Raw genomic sequence first — 19,482 nt, forward strand, 5'->3', positions numbered from 1 at the left:
TTGAGGTAGCCACCTGACCCCGTGTGATGGTAATACTGCTTCTTTGCATCATTTCTCTTGTTTGTCTCTGACATTTTCTTACCCTTCTCCGATGTCTTGTAGGCCACAAATGTGGGCCAGTCATCTCTTATCTTCTCATATCGGCCGGTGAATTCTGGAGTCCTCCCTTTGTCGACAAACTTCGTGTTCAACTCTTTCTTCCACCTCCTGAATAGATCTGCCATCTTCTTAAGAGCACACGCCTTGACCTTTGGCTCTATTGTTGGCTTATTCGGATCCTCCTCTGGCGGTAGGGTGAAATTTGCCTTCAGCGAAGTCCAAAGATCAGCTTTCTGTCTATCGTTGACATTAGAAACTTCAGGGTCGTCCTTAGTCTTATTCCATTTCTGGATGCTGGTCGGGATGCTGTCCCTAACAATAGCTCCGCACTGAGCAACAAATGCGTCCTTGGTCCGCATGAGTTCAATCAGTTGGCCATCGTCCGCGATTTCTGTGATCGTGAACCTTTCATCCTTGCGCAACCTTTTCTTTGGGCCTCGTCCCGTTACGGAAGTTTGGCTTGATCCAGAGGGCTATAAAAGAAGAAAGAAGCGTTAATATATGTACATACCAAAACAATTAATGCATCAATTAGTCAGCACAGGCTTAATTAATATATATACCTCGCCGGACTTTGCAACAGCTCCCTCCTCCGTTCGGTCACCGGAGCCATCATCATTGTCTCTTTCTTCCTCCGCCATTTGGTTACCAGAGCCGTCAGGATCATGTCCTTCCTCCTCCATTGTTCGACCACCGGAGCCGTCATCCTCTCCTTCCTGACCATCGGTGTCGTTGAGAAACGACAAGACATCACGTCCGTCGCTGATTATATCCCCCAACAACTCTTCTTATTCTAAGTCTCTTTGATCCATAGTTTCTGCAAATATTACAACATGGCAATATACAAACATGAGAGATCGATATATTAGTGGCAAACATAGACCTAGCTAATATCACAACATGGGATCATATTAGTGGCCTCGACGCTTCTACGGTTTGGGGTGGCCTTGACAACGCGCTTCTAGGGTTTGGGGTGGCCTCGACAACGCTTCTAGAGTTTGGGGTGGCCTCGACAACGCTATTTTAACTTGGTAAATTTGGGTGGCCTCGACGCTTCTAGGGTTTGGGGTGGCCTCGACAACGCTTCTAGGGTTTTGGGTGGCCTCGACAACACTTCTAGGGCTTGGGGTGGCCTCGACAACACTTTTTTAGTCCCGGTTTCGCGAGAGGAGGTTGATCGATCGACTTCCCCCTTCATGTTCAAGAGTTACCGGAGTTTTCTATGAAAAAATATACTACCTATCACATCTCACTCCCGGTTTGGGTGTACTCGAGAGTTTGGTCGGGCGAGAGGGGGTTGATCGACGTCCCCCCTCATGTCAAAGTTATCTGGGATACGTTTTGAGAGAAAATACAACACTTGATATGTTTCGAATATATGAACATTTTAACTTAGTAACTTATTAACGTTTCGAGAGAAAACTTTCTATTAACATCATTTTAACTTAGTAACTTAGTAACGTTTCGAGAATTTTGCATATGAACTTTCTATGAATATATCCGGATCCATACATACATACATGGACATAATGTTCATCCATCCATCCATCCATATTCAAAATGTTCATATTCTACAATATCACCAAAAAAATTCTATGAACATAAAAAAATTCTAACTTTTGCATATGAACATACATACATTTTATTTTTTTCTTAAATGTAACTTTTGCATATATGAACATAAATACACAATTTTTTTTCTAAAAATGCACATATGAACATATACAGAGAACATACATACATAAAATTTTTCTAAAAATTTAACTTTTGCATATATATGAACATATACAGAGAACATACATACATACATTTTTCTAAAAATACAAAAAAAATCATATGAACAAAAAAAGCATACGTCATCTATCATCAACATCATCATATCTATCATCAACATCATCTAACAATCAGATATATGAACAAAAAAATTGAACAAGGGAGGAGGACAGGGAGGAAAAGGGGGCGGCGCGGACCGTCGGCGAGGGCTTGGGGCAGGGGCGCGGTGACAACATCGGGGGCAGGGGCGCGGCGACGGAATCGGGGGCGGCGACGGTGACGCCAACGATGGGGCAGGGGCGACGACGGCGTCGGGGGCGTCGGGGCCAGCAACGGCGACGACGGGGGCGGCGGGCGGCGTCGGGGCAGCCTGGCGACGTCGATGTCGTCGGTGTCGTCAGGGGCTACTGCGATAGGAGAACTGAAAATCTCTAAGTGCTATCTTATATACCCAGAGCATTGGTCCCGGTTCGTGGCCACAATGGTCCGAGAGGACGCATGGTGACCACAGGTCCCCGAGTGGATGTCATTAAGGATCACTCGACCTTCTTCCGGTGTTACGCATTTCTGGCTGACTCCAGTTACACATTCTCTGAACAGCTGTCCTTTTATCACGGTAAAGGCTTTGGATCGACGGACGATCTGACGAGCCTTTTCCTCATCCTCCGGGAGCTCTTTCCTAAGAATGTACGCGATGTACGGCACTGTCCAGTCGGGAGTGATGACCAAAACCTCCATGATCAAGTCGACCACAGCTGGGACCTCGACTTCAGTCGGATCAGTGGCACTCTTTGGTTGTGGGGGCCCTTCAGTGAAAGGATCTTCTTGAACTGAAGGTGTATGAATGTGTTCCAAGAACACATTGCTGGGAATGGCCTCCCTCTTGGAACCTATCTTTGCCAGATCATCGGCTGCTTGATTTTTCAGTCGGGGTATGTGATGGAGCTCTAACCCCTCGAACTTCTTCTCTAACTTTCTCACCGCATTACAGTAACCAGTCATAGCTGGACTCCTGACGTCCCACTCCTTCATCACTTGATTGACCACTAAATCCGAGTCGCCATAGACCATGAGGCGACGGACGTCGAGTGAAATGGCCATACGCAACCCGTACAGAAGTGCTTCATATTCAGCTTCGTTGTTGGAGGAGTCAAAATGAATCTAGAGAACATAACTGAGTTTGTCACCTCGGGGGGGATACCAGTACCACCCCAGCGCCGGAACCATTCAACATCTTGGATCCATCGAAGAACATGGTCCAATGCTTCGAGTGAATCTGAGTCGGGAGTTGCTGTTCAACCCACTCGGCGAGGAAATCTGCTATTGCTTGGGACTTGATAGCTTTCTTTGCCTCAAACTTGATATCTAAGGGAAGGAGTTCAATCGCCCACTTTGCCACTCGACCAGTTGCATCTCTATTGTTCAGAATCTCTGACAATGGTGCGTCGCTGACGACTGTAATGGAGTGGTTAGAGAAATAGTGTGCAACCTTCTCCGTGGTCATATAAATCCCATAAACAAGCTTCTGATAATGTGGATATCTTTGCTTGGATGGAGTCAGAACTTCAGAAACATAATATACTGGGCGCTGAACTTTATAGGCTTTTCCTTCTTCTTCCCGCTCGACCGTGAGTACTGTACTGGCAAGTTGTCCAGTGGCTGCAATATAAAGCAGTAAAGGCTCCTTGCTGATTGGGGCAGCAAGCACCGGCTGGGTGGAAAGCAGGGCTTTGAGCTCTGCAAATGCTGCATCAGCTTCAGGAGTCCACTCGAACTTATTAGATTTCTTCATCAATCGGTAAAGAGGCAATGCCTTTTCACCGAGGCGAGAAATGAATCGACTCAAGGCGGCCAAACAACCAGTAAGCTTCTAGACATCATGCACACACACAGGGCGTTTCATCGGGAGTATAGCACCAACTTTCTCTGGGTTAGCGTCGATCCCTCGTTCGGAAACGAGGAAACCGAGTAATTTTCCGCCAGGAACTCCGAATGTGCACTTTGATGGATTGAGCTTGATATCATACCTTCTGAGGTTGGCAAAAGTTTCAACAAGGTCAGTCAGCAGGTCGGAGCCTTTACGTGACTTGACCACAATGTCATCCATGTAAGCTTCCACATTCCGACTTATTTGAGTGAGCAGGCACTTCTGAATCATCCTCATGAATGTGGCTCCAACATTCTTCAGGCTGAATGGTATGGTGACATAACAAAAGCATCCAAATGGAGTAATGAAAGCCGTTTTTATCTCATCGGGTCCATACAATCGGATCTGATGATACCCAGAATAGGCGTCCAGAAAAGACAACCGCTCACACCCCGCAGTCGAGTCGACGATTTGATCGATGTGGGGGAGAGTAAAATGATCTTTCGGGCAGGCCCGATTGATATGCTTGGAGTCAATGCACATGCGAAGTGAATCATCCTTCTTGGGGACCATGAAAACATTGCCAAGCCACTCGGAGTGGTAAATATCTCGGATGAACTCAGCTGCCAGAAGCCGAGCCACTTCCTCGCCAATTGCTTTTCTCTTCTGTACGGCGGACCATCGAAGATGTTCCTTGACTGGCTTCACTTTCGGGTCGACTCGCAAACGATGCTCAACCAGTCCCCTGGGTACACCCGGCATGTCAGAAGGTTTCCATGCGAAGATGTCCCAGTTCTCACGGAGGAACTGGATGAGCGCTTCTTCCTATTTGTTGTCGAGTGAAGTTGAAATATGAGTAGGAGCAGCACTGGGATCGGTCGGGTGAATATGAATCGGCTTAGTTTCACCGGACGACTGAAATGCAGAATCAGTGGCAGGCTTCTTGGAGCGCAACAAATCGCTCGGATCTGCATTTTTCTGGAACTCTTGCAATTCTACTATTGCCATTTGTGCATCTGCGATTTTTGAGCCTTTTTGGAAGCACTCTTCTGCCTTCTACCGATTGCCAGTGATAGTGATTACTCCTCTGGGACCAGGCATTTTCAACTTGAGATACACGTAGCACGGTCGAGCCATGAAACGTGCATAAGCAGGCCTACCCAGAATGGCATGATAAGCACTCTGGGAATCCACTACTTCAAATGTCAACTTTTCTTTGCGGTAATTCTTGGAATCACCGAAAACCACCTCAAGGGCGATCTGGCCGAGTGATTCAGCCTTCTTGCCAGGTATGACGCCATGAAAACTCATGTTGCTTTCACTGAGCTTGGACATCGGAATGCCCATTCCCTTCAAAGTTTCCGCATACAAGATATTCAGGCCACTTCCACCATCCATCAGCACCTTAGTTAGTCGAGTGCCTTCAACAACTGGGTCGACCACCAGCGCTTGCCTCCCAGGGGTGGCTATACGAGCTGGATGGTCAGACTGGTCGAATGTGATGGCAGTCTGGGACCACTTCAAGTAACTTGGCGTTGCCGGAGCAACCATGTTCACCTCTCTGTTTGTAACTTTTAGTCGACTTTTGCTTTCAACATCAGCAAAAATCATCAGAGTGGAATTGACGTTGGGAAAACCATCATCGTCTTCCTCCTTATCTTCACCCTTGTCCGACTCCTTTTCGTTCTCGCGCCAACTGTCGTGGATCTAAGACTGACAACAGAATGGGGGTAGGTATGTAGAGGCAAGATCCTAGCTATGGCGAAGTTGTACACGCGAGTTTTACGAGTTCAGGCCCTTCTCAGAAGAAGTAACAGCCCTACGTCTCGGAGCCCGGAGGCGGTCGACTGGATTATGCGTGTGTGTGTGTTACGGGGGTGCGAACCCTTGTCTCAGAGGAGGGGTGGCTTATAGAGAGTGCGCCAGGACCCCAGCTCCCCTTCGTTACACAGGGTTCAATGTTCATAAAGAAGGAGCGTTACAGGTAACGTCCATAGTAAAGTGCTATAAAGGACTATTAAGTCTAAGAGTAAATGCCCGACCGTTGCTGCGTAGAGTGACTTTAGGTCTTCTGTATGTCGAGTGGCTTCTGCAACTGGTCGAGTGACATTGACTCTCCCGAGTGGAATGCCTCTGGTCGAGTGGATGATGGTACCCTTCAAATGCTTCTGTCCTTAGGGTGATGTCCTTAGGGAAGGTGTCTAGGTCTGGCCTATGACCCTACCCTAGGTTCATGGCCTCATCACCACTTACCAACGCATGATTCAAACATGCTTGGAGAAACAGATCGGCAAGACAGTTGAAGCATACGTGGATGACGTTATCATCAAAACTAGGCACGTCGAGTCACTAATAGACGATCTACGTCTCACATTCGACAACCTCCGTGCATATGACATCAAGCTCAATCCGGAAAAATGTGTTTTCGGCGTCCCCGCCGGAAAATTGCTGGGCTTCATCGTTTCCAATAGAGGAATTGAGGCAAATCCAGCCAAAATCCGAGCTTTGTCACAATTGGCTACGCCAACGGACTTTAAACAGGTCCAAAAGCTTGCGGGATGTGTGGCATCTTTAAGCCGCTTTATCTCCAGACTGGGAGAAAAAGCCATGCTACTCTACCGCCTTCTCCGACGCACCGATCACTTTGAGTGGACGGATGCGGCAACGGCCGGACTGGAGGAAACAAAGGCCCTTTTGGCAAGCAACCCAATCCTGACCGCGCATAACATCGGCGAACCCATGTTATTATATATATCGGCAACACACCAGGTGGTTGCAATAATGACCAAAGATCCTATGTTACCATCGATCCTGGACGCACAGTTCGGAACCCCCTACCCGAGATCCGCTGGTTTTGACACCGACATCCCCCCCCCCACTTTCTCTCGATTTTTCTCCACTGCGACCCCGTCAGCGGGTGCTCTCAACTTCCCGTCGTTCTTACGGTCCTCTTTGTGCCATCGCATCAACTTGGCATGCTCTTTGTTTCTGAACAGACGTTTCAACCCTGGTATTATAGGAGCATGCCACATCACCTTGGAAGGAACCCTCTTCCTGGGCCGCTCGCCCTCATCATCACCAGAGTCAACTCGTCTGATCTTATACCGCAATGCACCGCATACTGGGCATGCGTTCAAATCCTCGTACGCACCGCGGTAGAGGATGCAGTCATTAGGGCATGCATGTATCTTCTCCACCTCGAATCCTAGAGGGCATAGAACCTTCTTTGCTCTGTGCGTACTGTCGGGCAATTCGTTATCCTTTGGAAGCTTTCTTCTTCAATATTTTCAGTAGCTTCTCAAATTCGTTGTCAGATACACCATTGTCTGCCTTCCACTGCAGCAATTCCAGTGTGGTACCGAGCTTTGTGTTGCCATCTTCGCAATTTGGGTACAACCCTTTTTTGTGATCCTCTAACATGCGATCGAACTTCAACTTCTCCTTTTCACTTTCGCATGGTCTCTTTGCATCAACAATGACCCGGCGAAGATCATCATCGGGCACATCGTCTGGTTCCTCTTGATCTTCAGCTCCCCTCGTTGCAGCATCACTGTATTTAGGGGGCACATAGTTGTCCTCATCCTCTTATTCTTTGTTGTCTTCCATCATAACCCGTCTTTCTCCGTGCTTGGTCCAAACAATATAGTGTGTCATGAAACCCTTCGTAAGCAGATGGGTGTGAAGTATTTTCCGGTCAGAGTAAGACTTCGTATTCCCACATATAGGGCATGGACAACACATAAAACAATTCTGCTTGTTTACCTCAGCCACTTCGAGAAAATTATGCACGCCCTTAACGTACTCGGAGATGCGTCTATCACCGTACATCCATTGTCGGTTCATCTGCATGCATTATATATAATTAAGTGTGTCAAAAACCATTACAGAACATCATGAATATAGAAGTGACCATTATCATCACATTAAAACCAAAGTACGTACATAGTTCTCATTGAACAACATATAGCTCTCCAGAGCATCTAATTAAACCATATATTGAAACAATGTAAAACATTTCAATGCAACAACAAATGCGATCACAATCGCAACTAAGGTAACAATTGATCCAACGGCATAATGATACCAAGCGATAGTATGAATGTCGTATTTTCTAATCTTTTTAATCTTCAAGCACATTGCATCCATCTTGATCTTGTGATCATCGACGACATCCGCAACATACAACTCCAATATCGTCTTCTCCTCCTCAATTTTTTTCATTTTTTTCTTCAAGTAATTGTTTTATTTTTCAACTAAATTTAACCTCTCGACAATAGCGTCGGTTGGAATTTCTGGTTCACATACCTCCTAGATAAAAAAATCAATGTCACGTTGGTCGGCATAATTGACATGAACACTAAATGAAACACATACTTATAAAAGACAATATATACCATATCCGAATCATAGACAGGACAAGGGCCACGAGCAAACATGTAAAAGAATAGAAGAAGAGACCACGAAAAGCAGAGGACAGAAAGAAACAAAAACACAGTTTAGAGTCATCTTTCTTTCAGGTAAAGGTGGTCCATTCAACATCTTTTATAAGTATGTTCGAGGACATAGCTAATCAATCTTAAAATTATCTAAAGGAGAATGATCGAGCACAGAAAGCAGCAAATAAAAGGCAGATGTTCGATATATAATACGTACTCCTACGTGCGTCTTGTCGTGTAAAAGACCTCAAGACAAAATAATCAATAGTGCTAACAAAGGCAGAGATCTTCTGAGATACGACGAAGACAGAAAGAAATTGTTCAGGATTCTTCTTTGACCGGTGACCAAGCTAGACGCGGCCGGTGTGTAATCGTCACCGTGGCTGTCGCGTCTCGCCATCGTGTAACCTCCGGAGCAATAAAAACGATCTCGATTGCAACCTATGATGAATAGGGCACTCCACCCGGCCGGTAGCAGCTCCAGTATGCCTGTTCCTACCTTTTCTAGAAAAAGAAAAGGCCAGAATCAATTAGAAGCCAAAATAGTGAGAGTGACCAGCATTTATTTGATCGGCAGATCGGTGCAGTCGTAGTAGTCGAATGTGTGGCCATGAATTGCAGGCAGCGTCGATGGACCGTTCAACTCAGCGAGCAGCAGCTATCTTATCTTGCTTGGCATAGATGGCCGGCTGCATGCCAGAAACTCATTTTGGAGGACGGGTGCATTGGAGAACTATATTTTGAATTGTGCCAAAACGCTATTTTGAAGTTTCAAATTTTTTTGAAAACAAATCAACATGTTTATATAAATGTATATTACACATGTGTAAATTTTGATGCCGAAATAAGTAACCATATGAGTTACACAAAAATGACAAAATTGTGATTTTGGAAAGATGAACAGTGCATGCATTGTTCACTATTTAGAAATCACCATTTCTTCATTTTTGTTTAGGTCACATGTTTACTTATTTCATCACAAAACTTTACAAAGTATTTAAAATAAAGTCCTCCAATACACCCGGGTTCCAAAAATCCACTCTCGGGTGCATGCACTATATTTGGAGGCCAATGAGCAGAACATGATGCAGTAGGTCTCCCCTGCTCGAGCTAATCCAGCCGGTTTCCGAAATGCCGGACGTACATGTATATATATATATTTCCATCGTTGCATTTAAGCTTTAAACAATTATCAGAGTATCTGCAACTACAACAACGCATAGCGGTCAAATTAGCCCAGTCCGGTTGTAGATGCTCTTAGCATCCATCCCTTTTCTTCCAAAGCTAGACAAAAGTTTGCAAGTTATACTAGCTCTGTGTGATCTAAACACGTGGATTGTACATCGGGTTCATATTTTACCCAATAAAGAACTGTATTTCACCAAAGAAAAATCAAGTCTCTCCATTTCAACAAAAAAAGAAGATCATATATGCATATGGCGTACGAGTAAAACATGCACAGAAATTATAGTAATGAAAGATTCGGAAAGTATTTTTTTGTGGTACTTGATTACTAAAATCATCTGAATTGTTCATATTTTTTTTCTTTCTAATTTACTGCCACATGTGATGGACTAAAGAACCCAGGTTCGAGTCGAACTACCTCCTATATTTTTTTTTTGAGGGAGTGACTACCTCCTATTTAATTCTACCATAGCTCCTGTTCAACTCATTTTTTTAGTATATATAAAAAGGATGGAAAAGACATTAATTATCTCTTTTGTTCATCGTATATGTGAAACAGTCACATTTTGGTCTGGTTTTCGCACTTACTCATGTAATGTTATCTTCAATGTCTTGTCCTTGTCTGTTCTTGACTCGGTTGAATTCTTGCTTGATTTTCATGAATTCAAGTACAAAAGAATTAAGATAAAATTAGTCGTATTCAGTGGAAGGATCTATCCGCCCCGATAGGATAGCGATCGTCCGAGTACCATCTGTCATCACCGCCTACGCGGTCTGTGTTGAATCTACTTTTCTTCAATTCAAAACTGAAAAACGACACCGCATTTCCGTGTTGAAAATTTAGTTACTATACGTAGACTTAACTATATAGCAACCAACACAAATCGAAAATGTCTAGTGCTGCGTGGCTGATGATTGATCTAGCTAGCTCCACGTATATATTGCCGTCAGCTGAGATTGACCTGCTACAGTCACTGGACCATTCATTGGTTTATCACTCGGACCCCAACTCCTAGTTGCACTGCCCAACTGAGCATGTTATGAGGACGAGTATTCCACTCTTAAGCTCGAGTCGGTCGACACATCTTCTCAGTCTTTTTCACACTCAAAGTTTGTATGTACGTACGGATTCAAGCTTAACTACACTAGTCCAGACACTCTGCATAGTGAGTGAACAAATACATTTCTTTCTTTGTCATGACAATAGTATAGTACTATCGAGTTACTAATAGGTGTGGAGCCAGAAATTAAACAAGAGAAGAAGAAGGAGACATGGATTACAAAAATAATATACTAGCTAGCTAGCTAGGGATGAGTTGGACCTTGAGAGCAAAATTGGTAAGGTACCGAGTAGCCTAGCCATTTACACTTTGTGTAGCTTGGATTCAAAAGGGTGTCCCCATGAGCTGTCCCTTTCATCCTTAGTCACAATTCTTCAGTGAATTAAAATTTTCGATAACACGTCCATTCAGTATGTACATAAATGGACGGCAGTACTGCAATTCTACCGAACTGATCGATGATACTCCCTCCGTTCCAAAATAGATGACCCAACTTTGTACTAAAATTAGTACAAAGTTGAGTCATCTATTTTGGAACAGAGAGTAGTAATCAAGACACTCGTACGACTACAATATATAGTACTCTCAAGGGGCCGGGTACGTGCATTTCTTCAACGCACACGTTGTGCGTTGTGAAACAGCATGCATGCATGCACGCATATGCTGGTCTCACGTCGTATGGTGCAGTGGCACATACATTTTATTATGACAATAGTCTTGTAACTTATGTGATCGTTGGAGGATCGCGACAAAACCACACCAACCAAACTCTTTTGCAGGAGTAGTCTACTCAGTACACTGCAACAAAATGAGGTGCAAACGAAAAGAAGAGGAGACGACGCCAAAAGTCAGACGAGCACAGAAAGAAACAAGAATGCAGTTTAATTTGACGAGTCTGTTGTCCGGCCAGTCATCAATCGGAGACTCGTCTTCTTGCAACTAAAGGAGAATGGTGGATCTAGGACAGAAAGCAGCTAATAAAAGGCAGATGATCAATATAATATGTACCCCTACGTGCGTCTTGTCGTGGAAACTCGAAGCCAGGTTAATGAACAGGGCAACAATGGCGGACGGAGATCTTCCAAGATCCGAAGAAGACAGAAAGAAGCTCTCCTGGATTCTTCTTTGACCAGTGACCTAAGCTAGTCGGACGTACGTGGTCATGTGCACGCGTATGAAAACGATCTCGATTGCAACCTATGAATAGTAGCAGCTACCATTTGTTTTATCCTTCCCTAGAAAAAGAAAAGGCCAGAACCAATTAGAAGCCGGGCAAAAATCAATAAGGATGCGAGGATGACTGGCATTGATCGATTGCAGCAGACCGTTCAAACCAGGCAGCAGCTTTCTTTTCTTACTTGATAGCGACGGGTGCACCACTATGGAGGCTAAAGAGAAGAAGAAGATGAAGGATGTGTCCCCTCCTCGTGCAAATCCAGACGGTTCCCGGGATGCCCGACGGACTTGCATACCAATTTCCATCGTCGTTTCAAATCAATTATTTGGTCTCCATCGTTTTCTTAGAAAACGACATAGAAGATATCAATGAAGGAAAATGATGTGCATACGACGCTTTTACCATATGACGCTTGTACGACACTAGCATGGAGCCTGTAGAATGGTAAATTGCATATGCGGATTTCATCTAGTATATACAGAACACGAAATTTTCTCTAATTTTCTCACTCACTCTCGTAATGATGGCCTGAATATCTGGTCCGTGCCTTGATAATTCAATGCTGAATTCTTGCTTGATCTCATTAATAAAAGATCCACCGACTCTCCGGCCATTGGATGGACACGCTAATGGCCATCTGATCTATCCACGTGAACAACCACCCTGTGCAACAAGAGTGGTGTTGCAGAAGGCCCTTTGAAACAAGAGTAGTGTGGCGGATTTTTAGCAACAAATGTCTTCTTGAAAAAAAAAATCTCCGTCACCTTTTTGCAACAGAGATCATGTTGTAATATTCTTTTTGCAACAAAGTCATGTTGAATTAATTGATGGTGTATTCAATGGTTGACTTGCAGAGTACTCCTTCCTTTGCAGAATATTTTATCTATTAGGTATTGGAGATGTTGTTATTTATTCTATAATCATAGTCAAACATTCCAATGGTTGACTTACACAGAAACCAATACACCTTATGTTGACTTTCATGAATGGAAGATTAATTGAGTATAGAGAAGAAAATGAGTGAACGGGAGAGATCATGAAGGGATAAGGTCGGGAAGGGAGAGACTGATGGATGCCACGTGGGACACGTGTTATTCACAAGGGGCGGATGATGCGTTTGAGTTTTCCACCGGCTGAACTTAAGCCTTTCCCAGGAATTTTTGGTTGATTTCTCATTAATTCATTTACAAAACCCCGAAGAGGATCCATCCGAAGAGAATATCGAGGGAGCGAGGGACAGGCCGTGCCGTGTCATCATCACGTACGTGTTCCGTGTCGAATCTATTAATCCTGGAATGAAATTAAAACTGAAAAACGACACTGCATGTTCCATGTTGAATTTTAGTTACCATGCACAAATAAATATCTAGACGAGCAACCAGCACAAGACGAATAGGTTGAGTGCTCCAGAAGTAGTTGTCAGTCGAGTTGATCTTTAACTCTTGTGTTGTGTTGATGAACGAGATCACTGCACCATTATTCATAGCTCGGACCACGACCCCCAAACGATACAGAAGCTAGACACGTGTCCCCATCCTATAGCACCATTCTGCGACTTTTTCTGGTTTTTTTAATCTATTTCAACCTGTGGAAACATATACGTACACACTGACCCTGACATGCGTAGAGCTACTGTCCGTCCGTACACTCCGCTTGACCAAAATTAATCTGCTGAGTGACACCGTACGTGGAGCTAAGCTACTGTCTGCGTACGTATTCATGTGTACGTGATCTGGACCGCACATGCCCGCCCGCAGCTAGCTAGGACTATCAATTTTCCACGAATCCAGTGTTGTTCTGCTCAATTAATATTTACGTGTAACATCGCACTTATCATTGGCGATCACCGGAATATATGAATGGAACCAATAATCTACTCCCTCCGTCTCTTAACATAAGAACATTTTTCTTCTGGGACCAAATTCATTTCATTCTTATTTTTTTTTGCGAATTCTGGGACCAACTTCCTGTTGATATATATCAATATCTATCTAACACCCCATCACTGATTAGCACAGCAATTACAGCGCCACACGCTTTTGAGTTTTGTGTACGTCTCACAACTTGCATCCATCAGCTCAATTAATATTTACGCGTACCAACTCTCTTTTTATATATCAATATCTCGCCAGTACTCCATCACTGATTAGCATCGCAATCACAGCGCCACACGCTTTTCAGTTTTGTGTACGTCTCACAACTTGCATCCATCACTGCACACTAGTGTACTATAAACGGAGTTAACTGTGATTTGTGTATTCTACCCGCTCAGCCCAATATAATGCAGCCGTACGTAGGATGCAAGCAACACAGTGGAGAAATATACACACAGCTTGCAGTGGTACGTACGTTGCCACTGTTGGATTTCTATTAGCGCTAATTCACTATCTGACCTAAGCGATTTCTTTATTTGGTTTTTTCTTTTTCTCAGAATTGTACTTTGCATTTCTTTTAATTGAGACCGCCAATTGGTTAATTAGGTTCATCAGAGAAAACAAATCCATTTTAGTTCAAATCCAACGGCTGGCATGTTTCTTCCTCGTCCTGCCAAAATCTTCCTCCTTTGACCAATCCAGCAACAGATTAACTAATCTGATAGGCCGGAAACTTTTCAACTCACTGGAGTATGTAATTTGCAACATAAGTTGTATGGATCCGTCTAATCTATGCATAAGATACGAAGCATTCAACGACATGTCCTGATCAATAGATCGAAATGGGCGGCCACGGGCATGCACATGCCATGATGTGCACAATCTTGGCAAGTAAATCCCAGATTGAGTAGAAGTATTGCATTCACCAAGCCAGACAGCGACAACTCACAACTTCTACCGTCAAATATACGGGACAGTACAGTGCGTACGTAGTATTTGTGGCGCTGTATAAAGACAGCGCGGGGCATCGACCTCTAAAAAGAAACGATAGTGTGACAGGATGTAGATGCAATGATTTGCTGCGCACTGCCCGAGGATGATTCGCTCGCCGGCGGAAGGCCACCAGTAAGTGCCTCCGATTTTCCACAAGGAATCACTGGAAAAAAATAGCGCGCTATAGCGTCGCTCATAGCGCGCTATAGCGTCGCTCATAGCACGCTATAGCGTATTGAGAATTGCCTCGCTAAAAGTATTGATGTACAATGTCTTGATAATAGCACGCTATATAGCATATTTATTGTCGGTGCTATTTTGCTGTAGCGCGCTATTTTTTTCCTCGAAGGAATCAATCGATATGTGTATATCCTCATTTTCTCATGGGATCTGCACCAGACCAACGTGAGGTTGAACTAGGCAGGGTAACGTGTGTTGCAAGCACGAAATAAAGTAAGTCAGTGTTGCACACCAATATAACGGCGGCGGTAAAGCTCGCTAGCTTGTTGATCAGCTGACAGAGACTGATGAATGATGCAGACCGAGAGACAACCGAAATATGCTTATGGATTCGTGAGTGGGGGTGGTCGCTGCTCGCTAATTAGTCCATCTTCTTCTTCTTAGCCGACCAAATCGACAGCCATCACCACCCCCCTGCCTTCTCTAGCTAGCCAATAGCCACCCCCACGCGCAATCCAGGGCTTTTCACTCACTTGTAGAAGAGATCGGTTACCCCGGCCCGGCCTGCTCTCTATGTGTGTCTCTAACCTGTCACCGTCGGTGCAAAATCGACTGGTGGATGTGATCAGCCAGGGAGGATGTGCGTGCTTCTAATCTAGTGCTTTCTGGGTGTTATAAATAGGGCTCCAATCAAGCTTCCCTAGCTACCAACCTCATTCTTTCTTACTTACTAGTACTGCAATTGCAATTGAGCGAGCGCCTCACAAGAACTACCTTCTGGTGGTCCTCTGCAGCTACCTCGTTTCCCAGCTGCATCTTCTTCTTCATCTTCTCCTCAGTTTGGTGAGTCCCCACCTCTATGATTTATATGGTTCTATTTGTATATACTCCTATGTACTTCGCATGTCAACTATTTTGTTTGGTTGAAGGTAACCCGCGAGTTCTGTAAACGCTAGCAAGTCATGAGTCCGGCTACTCTTAGTGCAGTGTGGTACCACCAGCTAGCTAGTACGTACTTCCATGTATAGCTAGCATATGCTACTATACCGGTAGAGAAGGGGACAATATGCACTTGCATGCTAAAGTGACCACCATATTCCTGCTGGTACTCCTCATAGACTCATACTAGTACGTACTCTGTGTTGAGTTTGAATTGAGGTTGAAATTCGTCGCTGCAACCATAGTCCTGCACGATCGATCGACCCATGTACCTCCGAAACCATATTCCTCCGCTGGTACTCATAGTACATAGATACCTGTAGTTCAGAGCCTTAAAAAATTTCATCTCTGCGGGAGCTGTACGTATATACCTGTAGTTCAGTCGTCTAGTCCACCACAAAATTGACCAGAGACCCAGTCTTCTATCTCTAACCCCCGTAGTGTAGATACGTGTCCGGTACCATTAGGCCGGCGCAAGAAAATGATGGAAACTAGACGGATGGAGGTGGTGGTGGATGTGTGGAGGGGAGAGTAAACCTGAAGTGCACTCAAAGAAACATGCTGGCTTTGCATTCATGCCCCTAAAAGCTTCACTCTCACAGTTATATGCAGGACCTTTTCATTCCTCTTTTTTCTTCTATCTTCTTCCATTCCCACTTGACATTGCAATCAGCCTCGATTGCAATTGTACTTTGTCCTCAGAAAAATGGATCCAGGACATGATTGCAGTGCACTTATAGTGGATACATAGACAGATTTGGTGTGGGCTATATAGGCTGCTAGAGCTAGATTACAATTTAAATAGCAGTTCATATATATGAGCGTGCGCATTCGTGTCGTCTGCTCTGCTTGCTGTCAAGTTTTGCACGAGTGCATCTAGCAGTCATTATTCTTCTCTACATATCTAGCTATCTATAAAGATCTTCTTGTTTGGTCCACACGCATACAACATATATACACGATTGGTCGATCAGTGGACCAGTTAGCACCATTGTTGCCCCTCTCTGAAGATCATCTGTGGCCTCCCCACGTTGCATCTACTAGTACGTTGAAAAGGTTGTGCGCTTGATTTCAGTTCAGAAGAAATCGAGCTTGCTTGCTAAGGTAGATGCTACCAATGGAGCAGCAGCATGAGGAGGAATCGTGTGTCCCCCCTGGGTTCAGGTTCCACCCCACAGAGGAGGAACTGGTGGGGTACTACCTGGCCAGGAAGGTGGCCGCCCAAAAGATCGACCTCGACATCATCCAGGAGGTCGATCTCTACCGGATTGAGCCATGGGACCTCCAAGGTACTACTTATCTGAATTTTGAAAGTTGTTTCGTAATTTCTACTCCATCCATTCGAAAATACTTGTAGTGGTTTTAGTAGTGTTCTAGCGAGGTGGTGATTCACGTTGAATATATTAACAATAATGGATGGTGCAGAGAGGTGCGGCGGCGGCGGCAGGGGAGGACGGGGAGCGCGTCAGGTGGCGGCGGAGGACGAGCAGTCGTCGGAGTGGTACTTCTTCAGCTTCAAGGACCGCAAGTATCCGAGCGGCACCCGCACCAACCGCGCCACCGCGGCCGGGTTCTGGAAGGCCACCGGCCGAGACAAGCCGGTGATGTCGTCTCGGAGCCGTGGCGTGATCGGCATGAGGAAGACGCTCGTCTTCTACAGGGGCCGGGCACCCAACGGTAGGAAGACGGACTGGATCATCCACGAGTACCGTCTTCAGACCAGCGAGCATGCCCCCACACAGGTCCGTTATTATTCAATTCTTCAGTTCTTCTTCTGTTCTTCCTATTGAGAATTTATCGTTGATGGTGATGATGCAGGAGGAAGGTTGGGTGGTGTGCCGGGCGTTCCAGAAGCCGGCGGTGAACCAGAGGCCGTCCTACATCTTCCCGCCGCCATACGCCGCCGCTCCGGGCCTCGGCGGCTACTACGACACGCGGCCTCGGCTGCACGGCCAAGTCGGTGGCGACCACCATTTCCTGCAGAGCGCCGCTGGCGCTGCCGGAGCCGGCACACTCGGGTTCCCCGGCCAGGGCGCCCAGTATTGCTCTGACGAGCTGCTGGAGTCCAAGCAGAGTCTTTTCGGCAACATCCCGCAGCTCATCGAGAGCCCGCCGACCACCGCCGTTGCCGGTTGCGGAGACACCGGCTACGGCATCGGCCAGCATGGAGAGGTGGCTGCTGGCATCGACTGGAACTTCCTGGACAGCCTGCTGTCCACGACGCAGCTCCATGAATACTCTGCTACGGCTGCCTCACAGCTTCACCTGCAGCAGTGAAGTAGAGTTAGCAGACATACTGTAGCAGCACCGATTTCATTGTATACATGATTTGCTAATAATTAGTATCATTGGATAGTAGATGATGTCCATGTGCATCTGTTGCACTGGACACTTGGTTGTACCTAGATAGACTAGCTACTCTGTTTCACTTACTGAGTCCATGTGTCTACTGTAGATCACTCTGTTCCACTTCACTGAATATATGTGTTTCATTGTAGGCTACTCTGTTTCACTTGGTAAATTTCAGGGACAGTTGGATTATCGTAGGCATGATTTGCTAATAGTACACCACTAGCACAGAGCACAGGCAGTATAGAGCCTAGATGGTGGACCTCCATGTCCATGTGTTTGTGTTGCACCTGGTTGACACTTGTACCTAGCATAGTGGCGTGTGTTCTAGTTTTCAACAGATACACAGAGCACTCTGTTCAACTCAATGATGAATTTATTGAGCAGCTGATCATCATCACTCAGTAGTAGATGTTTCACTCAATCAAGAACCTTTCATTTCGCCATACGCGTGATATAACTTTGGTTGATCTTTCTGGGCCGTTCACGAGCGGTTAATTAAATGTATGATGTGCCCACGCGGATTATAGTTAACATGATCGAGCGTGATAGTGAGTGGATTAATTGAGTTTTCCCTGTCAATCATCTTTTCTGGTGTAACTAGTTTACGCGTCATGAGATTTTAGGTTTGAATCGTAATTAAGTTGAGATGCAGACAGATGGATGGGCCTCCTACTCACCATCTATAGTCAACAAAGTGACAGGGGCTTGCACTGCCTTGATCAAGCTTTTAAATCTAGGCCGATACGACCGATATATAGGCCAGTATATCACTTTTGGGGCTCTACCGATATAAACATAACATATCATTTTGTAAATATCATTTTCAAACGTATCATCCGATACGGACCGAAATATCGACCGATATGGCCGATATCTAGCCCGATATGTCCACCTAGTGGCGAGCCGGGGCAAAGTACACGGCGTTCCTGTCTGCCAGTTTTTTGCCCCTACAAATCGTTGGTTAGCCCTCCATTTACTGCTCCTATTCAAACAAGAATGCATGGCTAAGCCCGGGCAGCTACCCCGGGTAGCCGGAAGGTGGCTCTGCCATTGTTTCCACTGATATAGAACGATACGTTGATGATAACAATTCTTACTGGAAAGGAGTGAAATAAGATTATGAATTTACAACTTCATAATATATTATCAAAGTCATGCACAATATGTTTCATACAAATGCATATATATTGTATGGTTTCTAATCATAGAGTAAGGATTTTGTGAATCTTTCCTCGATAGTTTCTTAATCAATAAGTTAATAAACTATAAATCTAAAAGTGTGAAGAGAACCCGACCTAACCCTCCTCTGGCGCTTCCGCGGGCGACAGAGGAGGCTTCTCGCCGCCGCCGGCCCCCGCCCCCTCTCCTCCTCCACTTCCCTCGCCGCCGCCCGGGCGCGCCGGCGGGCGAAGCCTGCCTGGCGTGGGCGGTGGCGGGGAGCCTTCTCCTCCTCACCTGGTGAGGTCGACGCGGGTCGATCTGGCTCGGCCAGGGCGCGGTGCTATGTGGGGCACGGCGGCGCTGGATGTCGCGGCGGTGACGTGGA

General features: G+C 45.4%; 1 protein-coding gene across 1 annotated transcript; it reads left to right on the top strand.

Annotated features, from left to right (window-relative positions):
- Window positions 1-15,246: 15,246 nt before the first annotated feature.
- Window positions 15,247-18,142, top strand: LOC109769817 (NAC domain-containing protein 30). Its single transcript, XM_020328529.4, has 4 exons — window positions 15,247-15,488; window positions 16,660-16,873; window positions 17,010-17,326; window positions 17,403-18,142. Exons 2-4 carry the CDS (start codon window positions 16,693-16,695, stop codon window positions 17,859-17,861), a joined length of 957 nt encoding a protein of 318 aa, XP_020184118.1. The 5' UTR covers window positions 15,247-15,488; window positions 16,660-16,692; the 3' UTR covers window positions 17,862-18,142.
- The last annotated feature ends 1,340 nt before the right edge of the window (window positions 18,143-19,482 follow it).

This window comes from Aegilops tauschii, chromosome 2 (genome assembly GCF_002575655.3).
Source record: "Aegilops tauschii subsp. strangulata cultivar AL8/78 chromosome 2, Aet v6.0, whole genome shotgun sequence".
Lineage (NCBI taxonomy): Eukaryota > Viridiplantae > Streptophyta > Magnoliopsida > Poales > Poaceae > Aegilops > Aegilops tauschii.

Coding starts and splice junctions, on each gene's coding strand:
- LOC109769817 (XM_020328529.4), top strand. CDS start 16,693: ATGCTACCAATGGAGCAGCAGCATGAGGAGGAATCGTGTGTCCCCCCT. Junction 16,874..17,009: donor TGAGCCATGGGACCTCCAAG/GTACTACTTATC, acceptor TGGATGGTGCAG/AGAGGTGCGGCGGCGGCGGC. Junction 17,327..17,402: donor GCGAGCATGCCCCCACACAG/GTCCGTTATTAT, acceptor GTGATGATGCAG/GAGGAAGGTTGGGTGGTGTG.